Source organism: Cryptomeria japonica, chromosome 7 (genome assembly GCF_030272615.1).
Source record: "Cryptomeria japonica chromosome 7, Sugi_1.0, whole genome shotgun sequence".
Lineage (NCBI taxonomy): Eukaryota > Viridiplantae > Streptophyta > Pinopsida > Cupressales > Cupressaceae > Cryptomeria > Cryptomeria japonica.
Window position 1 is genome coordinate 12,681,144 of NC_081411.1, and position 9,046 is coordinate 12,690,189.

General features: G+C 35.5%; 1 protein-coding gene across 1 annotated transcript; it reads left to right on the forward strand.

Annotated features, from left to right (window-relative positions):
• Positions 1 to 7,871: 7,871 nt before the first annotated feature.
• LOC131039906 (RAN GTPase-activating protein 1-like) lies at positions 7,872 to 8,637 on the forward strand. The gene is made up of 2 exons (XM_057972753.2): positions 7,872 to 7,892; positions 8,122 to 8,637. The coding sequence occupies exons 1-2, from the start codon at positions 7,872 to 7,874 to the stop codon at positions 8,635 to 8,637; spliced, it is 537 nt and encodes a 178-aa protein (XP_057828736.2).
• Positions 8,638 to 9,046: the final 409 nt, after the last annotated feature.

Below are 9,046 nucleotides of genomic sequence, written 5' to 3' on the forward strand. Positions count from 1 at the left end.
AAGCTTTTGTTCGTCATGATGAGAAGGTGTTCACAACATAGGGAGACTCTTCGGCTAGAGCCCAAGATTTGTAAGATTGCTTAGTTGTTATTTCCAAATGGCTCTCTGACTCTAGGCAGACCTTTTGTGATCTCTTACTAACCATTGATGATATCAAGGAAGCCATTTTTTCAATGGCAGATGATAAAGCCCCTGGGTGTGATGGCTTCCCTTGCAAATTCCATAAAGCCCTTTGGCCTTGTGTTGGTCTTGATCTCCATAAGATCTACCTTGAAGCTTTTCATACTAAATCCCTTAGAGAGATACATAAGAGGGGTAATATAAAATTTATCCCTAAGGCTAGGGACCTAGAGGACATTTGCAATTAGAGGCCTATTACCTTGCTCAATGTCTCATACAAGATAATTGCCAAAGCCTTGGCTCTCAAGATTGGTCATCTCCTACCTCTTATTGTTCGTGCAGAGCAGACTGGATTTATCAAATCTAGGCTTATTCTGGATAATATTGTTACTGTTTGGGAAGGGATGGACTGGGCTGGACGCTCTAAAAGCAAACAATCTTTCTTAAGATTGACTTTTCTAAGGCTTATGATCACATTGAGTATCCATTTATCTTGGCTATGATCAAAGCCCTTGTCTTCAGTCCTCGATTCATTCAGTCTATCCAGATGTTATTCAAAGATGCATCAGCCTGTATTACCATTAATGGTTGACACTGTGAGGCTTTTGGCCTTTTTAGATCCATTCGTCAGTGATGTCTTCTGGGTCCTTCTTTATATGTTCTTGTGGTGGAAGGGTTTGGTTACTTACTTGGTAATGCTATCTCTGATGCGTGTGTCTATGGTATCTCCCTACCTAGGTCACCTTCTCAACTTGTCAATGGTCATTTTGCTGATGATTCCTTCCTCAGTCTCATTGAAGAAGAGGACAATTTGTAGACCACTCTTTGATGTTTGGACACCTTTTTCTTGGCTTCTAGTTCATCCATTCAATGGCACAAGACACAATGTTATAGGAAGTCTTTTATTCCCACCCCGCCTTGGATTCTTCAATATAACTAGAAATGGCTTTATTATGACAAAAAATTTTGCTTTCTAGGCATTCCCTTTTATTTTCAAGCTTTGCTTGTGGATCTTTGGAATGTTGTTTTAGCAAGGATTGAGAAAAGGATAGCCTATTGGATTACCAAGTCCCTCTCTCTAGCTAGTAAATTCCAAATTTGTTCTAAGCTTTTGGCTATCGCTCATGTCTATTACTCCTCATGTTGGGCTCCTTCTAAGGCCTCTTACATGAAGTTGGAAAGACTTCCACGGGATTGCCTTTGGGCCTCTAGGTCTAACCATCAAGAATTTCATAGGGTCACTTGGGAGTATTGTTGTCTTCCCAAGGATTCCAGAGGGCTTGGCCTTATTTCTACCTAGAAACAAGGGCTTGCCTTATGTGCTAAATGGATAATCAAAGCCTTGTCTAGTGACGAGGCCTGGAAAGTCCTTCTTTGACATTGTATTTCTTTAGGAGTTTCTGCCAACAGGATGGCTTGGAAGGGGATTGGTTTTCAAATTCTACTCATTATGAAACACCATGTTCAGATCCAAGGTAATTTTGTTGTTAAAAGCATCTGGTGTGTTTGGGAAGCTATCAAGCCTTGGCTTCAATGGGCAGGTGATATTTTATTGTGATAGGATGTCCATGAATCAACACAACCTCTGGTGGTCACCTCTTTTTCAGATGCAAGGGTTACCACTGGCCAAAATCTAGAGTGTTAGTGTTCTACGTTTTCACAAATGGGAAATCAACACACATATGGATCTTTTTTCTAGAGTTTCTATGAGCCTCTGATAATGGGATGACCTCTAAGTCCAATTTCATTTGTCTCGACCAGATCAACATACTTATGACCTTCTAGTCTCAGCCTTACCCTCAAATTTGTTACATAAACTTGGCATTTAGTCTATCAGACCTTGGTGGAAACGTTGAAAGTGGTATCCTTAGACTCCTTTCACCAACTACAAACCCAAAATGTGGTATCTTTGGTTGGTTCCCCATTTGCCTATGGTCCATATTCTCAACTAGCAATGGCACTTGTAGTCTTCTTAGACTTCATGGAGATTTAGGTTTCTTACTGTCTGGTCTGCCACCACTGAACCCAAGATTGCACACTTTGCTTGGTGTGTAGTTTTTCAAGGGTTGCCTTTCAGTTCCAAACTTAAGCATTTGGGGGTTGCTGATCCCTAGTGACCATTTTGTGGTCACCTAGAAACTTTTATGCACATTTTTTGGTTCTATAGACGAGATCAACACTACTGGAGCTCAATCAATGATTTCTTTCATCCTTTTCAGCCTGAGCCCTTTTCTTGACATATGGCTCTTTTGGGCGATTCGCTTAGAATCCCCTTCAAATTTTCCCAGATATGGTATGCTTTCATAAAGGAGATCGTATTCACTCTTTGGAAGGATAAAAATGCAGTTCTTTTTACTCACAACTTTTTGGCTATTAATGTCTCGCTTAATGCTAAAGCTTGCATTTGCAATAATGTGTTAATACAGATTCAGGTACAAGCTAACAAAGTGGCCCTAGAGGTGGGCCACTTATAGGAGATCCTCCAACACTGGGGCAACGCCCTTTGTGCAATTGCCAAAGTGTTGTTGGATTCTCTCGACCGACCGCACTCCACCTTGTGGCCGTAGTTCCTCTCCCGTCACCCTTAGACCGCGCGGTCCTAGGCTTCTCGTTGCTCCTCTGGCAGGAGAGACGATGCATGGAGGCACCGCTCCTTTGGTGGGAGAGACGATGTGTTGAGGCACCGCTCTGCCTCAGGGTGGCCTTTTGGTGCTCGTGTGACTTTGGCTCCTCCTGTTGGTTCTGTCTTTGGGTAGCTTTCTGCCACCACCTCCAAGTTTCACTACCTGGCTCTGGTGATTTCGCCTTTTAGGCGGGAGTAAGGAGAAGTTAACAAAGATCCTAAAGATGGGTAGTCTGTGTCAGACCTGACTCCTAACCCCACTGATGTATGGGGCGAGAAAGAGGATCCAGATCCTCCTCCCTTGGTTGCCTCTGTTTTGGCTGCTTGAGGAATTTTTTTGATGAATAGCTTTTTTTTTTTACTCTGGCTTCTGGTTGTGTGACTATCGCAGGGTGATCTTGTATCCCGTAGCCTTTTTTTGTGAATATGTACTTTAATATTTTTAATTAATAGAGAAGGCCTATTCATAAAAAAAAAACTTCAAATATTAGTTAACAATCTATTTATAAAGCATATTACTAATTAAAAATCACCTCCCAAGAAGACTAATTCACAAGAGAACATAAATCACACTATTACGCCTCTCCTCTTACATTTGATAATTACACTTTTAAGCTTCACAAATATCAGATATTAAACAGATAAGAGGTCAAAACGTATAAAAAGATAAAACTTCATAGCCTCCCATGACAACATAAATCACACTATTACACCCCACCTCTTACTATTGATAATTACAGCTTAAAGCTTCATGAACATCAAATAATTAAAGCACCTAAAACTTAACAGAACCTAAAAATTGACCACTTCCCATGGCAAGGTAGATCACAATATTACACCTCACCTCCCATGACAACATAAATCACACTAAAACTTAAAAGAACCTAAAACATAACCACTTCCCATGATAACATAAATCAAACTATTACACCTCACCTCCCATGACAACATAAATCACACTATTACACAACACATAAAAAAAATCTAAAACTTAACCATCTCCCATAATCATCTCCCAAGACAACACAATTTATGCTATTACACCTCACCTCTTACTATTGATAATGACATATCTAAATTTTACAAACATTAAATAATAATTTAAAAAAGAAAGCCCATCCTTATAAAAATCTAAAACTTAACCACCTCCCAAAACAAAATAAATCATGCTAATTACATCTCACCTCTTATTATCAATAATTACACCTTTAAACTTCACAATATAAAAAAAAAAAAAAAAACAACATAAAAATTAGACACATAAAAAAACCTAAAACATAACTACCTCCCAAAAGAATCTCTAAAGAACATAAACAAAACCCAATATATACCAAATTACATAGCGAGTTTCCCCAAAAAATTTTGTCAATCCTTGTTTTAGTCCTTTCTGTAACATTCCCTTCCAGATAGGAATGACGGAGGATCTCACTATAGCCATGGCGAAGGAATGTAAGGTGAGATTGAAGAGTTCGGATGACAAGATTTTTGAGGTAGACAATGCCGTAGCCATGCAGTCAGAGATGCTAAAGAACGCTCTGGCTGACACCGGCACGGACAGTACCATGCTACAATATTTTATGAAAGGGGCTACTATATTTTATGAAAGGGACTACTATATGTTTCCTTTTAATTGTTTTGTGGAGATACGTCTTTAATGCTATCATTATTTTCTACAACTAATATAATTTGAGATTATTAGTATCAACTACACTCAAACTTTCTATAAAAAATATTATTGATTAGTTGTTTTTCTACAACTAATATAATTTGAGATTATTAGTATCAACTACACTCAAACTTTCTATAAAAAATATTATTGATTAGTTGTTTTGATATTAGTGTAGTTAATATGTTATACATATATTCAAAATACCAATCAATATATGTATTCAGATGTATTGATTGGTAGTCTTTAATATAATAATTTTAGGTTTTATTTCAAACTAGAGTTTTCCTCATTGGACATAATAGTGTTTTAGGTCATAAGTTGACAATATTTTAGGAAATAGACTATTGTATGTTTTCATTCAATTATTTTTGAAATACATGTTAAATTCTAGATTATGCTATCAACTACTCTAATATTTTTTTTTGTTGATATTGGTATTTGACTTAGATGTATTGATTGGTATTCTTTAATCTAAGAATTTATGGGACTTATTTGGTGCTAGTATTTGCTTGTTAAATTGAAGGTTATGCTCTAGTATCTCATAAGTTGACAAAAAACATTTAACATCTCAATTGCTACTTTTTTTTGGCTCATTAATTGGTATTCGTTAATCTAAGAACTTATGAGTTTTATTTTTTCCTAATCTGTTGGGTCACATAATCTTGTTTTAGGGCATAATTTGTCAATATTTTTAGAAAAGGACAAGGATATGTTTTCTTTCAATGGTTTTGTGAAGATACATCTCAAATGCTATTATTTTATTTCAAAGATCTTAAAATTTAAAATTAGTAGTATCAACTATGCTCATCTTTTATATTAGAATCATTTTTTATAAAAGGAAAAATAGGTTTTGAAACCCTGTACAACATTTTATAAAGGGACCTAAAACCCTTGGAATTTACAAGAATTGAACCCACTACATAGAAGAAAGATGCAACAAAATATCCTTCAAGTAACTAGTAGTCAACCCACAACCATACAAATACAAGCTAATCATGAAAGAACTAGCTACAACAATTAAGAGAGGTTTCTAATTGGCAAGTCTCTCTACCTCAATAGAAACAACAGAGGAAGAAACCACCAAGATGAAAAGTTTCAAATGATCTAACCCCACCTCTAATCAGCCAAATATAAGAGAAGATGAAAAGTTTCACATGATCTAAACCCACCTCTAAGTAGCCAAATATAAGAGAAGCCTTCCCAAAGCCACTTCCAACCTCTCCCATATGACTAATCACCAACTCCATAAGGGATACCACCACCATAATCCATAGCTGCCAACCCCACAAAGGAAGATCAAAATAAATGTAGCTCAAGCCCACATAACCACAATGGAAACTTGAAAGCACCAGATTCGAACAGGGATGATGACAACCCAAAAAAGAGAACCATCTCTTAAGCCAAAACAAGGAAAGCAAAAAACTAAGATTTTCTCTTAAGAATTAGTAGCAAGATCTTGACAAGAATAGTGCAATATTAGATAAACCAACACAACCCCAACAATCATAGAGAAAGACAAACATGAACCAAACCCTACCAGAATTGCCACCAACAGAGTCCTAAGATGGGAAAACACCACCTCTATGTCCATCCATAAGAACCAAATCCAACCCAAACAATGTCATAAAGTTCATCCTTGAGATGCTTCCAACAACAAAAAACCCACCAATAGAAACCTTAATGACCACAACAATCAACAAACCACCAAACAAGACCGTGCATAATAATCTATCTTAGTTTTTAATAGTGGCACATGCATATATTCAAATGTATTGTTTGGTGTTCTTTAATCTAAGAAAAATGAACTAATATATATTTATGTTAGTTTAACATTATTAATATTATTGTGTGATTGGTTTTTTTGTATCAATGCATATATTATTATAATTAGAAGATCATTTTTCGCATATTAAAAACTAATATATAGAAATAGTAACACTTTAAAATTCCAAATCAAAACCTAAAGTAACACTAAATATTTTTTAAAATATATACTTTATTGCAAATGCTGAAAAATCGTAAGCAAATTGTTTGAATCTATTGTTAATTGATTATATTTCTCTAATCTAAATAGTTTATACTTAAGGTCCATCTTATTCTTATCAAGCTAATTATTAGTAAGTATTTTAATGGGACCTTGGTCTGATAGTGAGTTTAAAGGTTCTTAATAAGCCCAACATGAATCAAGTCTTGCTGAGTGCAAGGCTACTACATGAAAAAGGGATAAGTTTAGGATTGTGCCCCACACAAATTTGATGGAATGGATTCTCCTAGGTCCTTAGTTCTAAGTGATATTTGTTCTAATTTGTTTTGGTATTTTATATATTTTGTGATGAGGAGAGGCTACTAAAAAAAAATGTACTGTTTTATCAAAGATTAACATTATGAACTTTCAAATGAGCATATTTTAGTTTTCTAAAAGAAATCACACTCTGACAAATAATCCAACAATAAGTTCACAACTATTGATTTTATATATCAAACATTTTACTATGTAATATTCACTCTCTAATAAGTTAAAATATTGTAGAACCTCAATCTCTAAAAAGAAGGGAAGAGTAGCATAGATTATATTTCTATAATTCATAATGATTGTTGTTTTGTTTTTGGATTTTACTATGTATGATTTTGTTTACATTGGCATGTTGGATCACAATTTATAATTCATCATCACATAAGATAGTTGTAGAAAAAAATAAAAAAGAAAAACCAATACTAAGTACCATTTACAATCATGATCATATAAATAATGAAAAAAGATAATATGTATATATAAATAAAAGTAGTGTAAGAAACTGATTCTGGGGATAAGCACATGACTCCCAATTACAACACACCGATATACAATTTCAATTAAAACAACACAACTATATTTCAATCAATCAAATATCTGTTTCCTATCAATAGTTTCTCTGTTTGGACCGAGTTTGTGACCTTTACACTTTCTATTTATTCGAACATCTTCCCAGCTGCACCTAGTCCTCCGTTTCAGCCCTTACACATTCTTCTCGCTACAATCTAAAATTATTGTATTCTTTGATAATTCTCGCCCCAAATTTGTCTTACAAACTTCAGAATTCCTTTGCGATATATGTGGTTTCCTACTTTCTTCTCTGAACCTACATTGACGCTTTTGAATGAAACGGATTGGGATTTATACCCATTTTCTTCTTGACTCATTGTATTCCCCTGTCATGAATGCATCCTCACAATCATGCAATTTAAACTGAAAATAATTATTTGTTTTTAATTCTGCGTAATAAGAATTACTAGCACCTCCCAGCTTTGCCTAATCTCGGCTGCTCTCTCTTCTCTCTCTCTTTTCACATTGCCAATGCATATCTAATTCGGAATCCTTCCCTTAACTTTTGGCATTAATGTCTCCTTTATTTCTTTATAACTTTATCACAACCACACCATACAAATCGACCCTTCCATTCTTCTTCTGCTAATACTATAATGGTACCCAAAAAAGCATTGGTAAGAAAAATATCCAAAAACATTTTTTAAGAAAAACAAAAGCTAGAATTTCTTAATGAACCTTCAGCCCAAAAGCTCTTCAAACCGCTAGACAAATTCAGGAATTCGTGTACCAAGATACGCCTTGGTAACCAAAGTTTTGGAGTGGACGCAACCCGTGTTGCAATAAGAATCTTAATGTGGAAGTTCAGAAACCTTTAACAGATCTGTAACTTAGAGATTTTTGCAGAATTTTTGTTTCAAAAGATCTGAGGCTGAGGCACTTGAGGTTATGTCCATAGTTTCAACTGCTTTAGAAGGGTGCGTGCTGAGATCCTTCAGTCTTAAAGTAGATGAATTAGGAGATGAGAGCATCAGAGCTTTCGGGCAACAAATCTCAGAAAATGCTAGAAGAATTGAAATTCAGACACTTGTGTATTTCCATAGAATTAGAAGTTTCTTCCATCTCTTGAAAGGATTAAGAGTTTGCTCTTCCATGACGACGAGTCAGGAGATGATGCAGCAAAGACACGTTCAGTTCTTGTTAAAAAATGAGGATTTCAAATTCTCCTCAAGTAACATAGGTGCACGAGGTGCTAAAGTTTTAGTAGGAGCTTTGAGCGAAGGTAGCAGGTTGAAAATGCTCGATTTAACAGATAATATGTTTGGGACAAAAGGTGGGGTTGCTCTGAGGCAAGTCACCTCTCGACATCTAGGTCTTACAGAAGTTTTCTTTGGTCGTATGAATCTTAAGGATGAAGGGTAATTGCCATTGCCAACAGCCTCAAGGATGCAGCTCCATCTCTAAGACTTGTTATGATTGGAGAAAATAATATCACTCCAATAGCAGCTCCATCTTTGGCAACATAAACCAATCTAACTTTATTTACTTCCACCTTTTCCTTCAAAATTTTTTACTTAATAGATATGTGCTTTGTCTTAGAATAAAATATCATATTCTTTGATATATCAATAGTAGCAGAGTTATCATAGTGAATAACTACCGATACATCACAATCCACTTTTATATCCTTCAACATTTGCTTGATCCATAAAACCTATGTACAATTAATAGCAATAGGAACATACTCAGCTTCAGCAATAGATAAAGAAGTACACAACTTTTTCTAGTTGATCCATGAAACCAACTTCTTTCCAAGAAAGAAAGCTCCAAT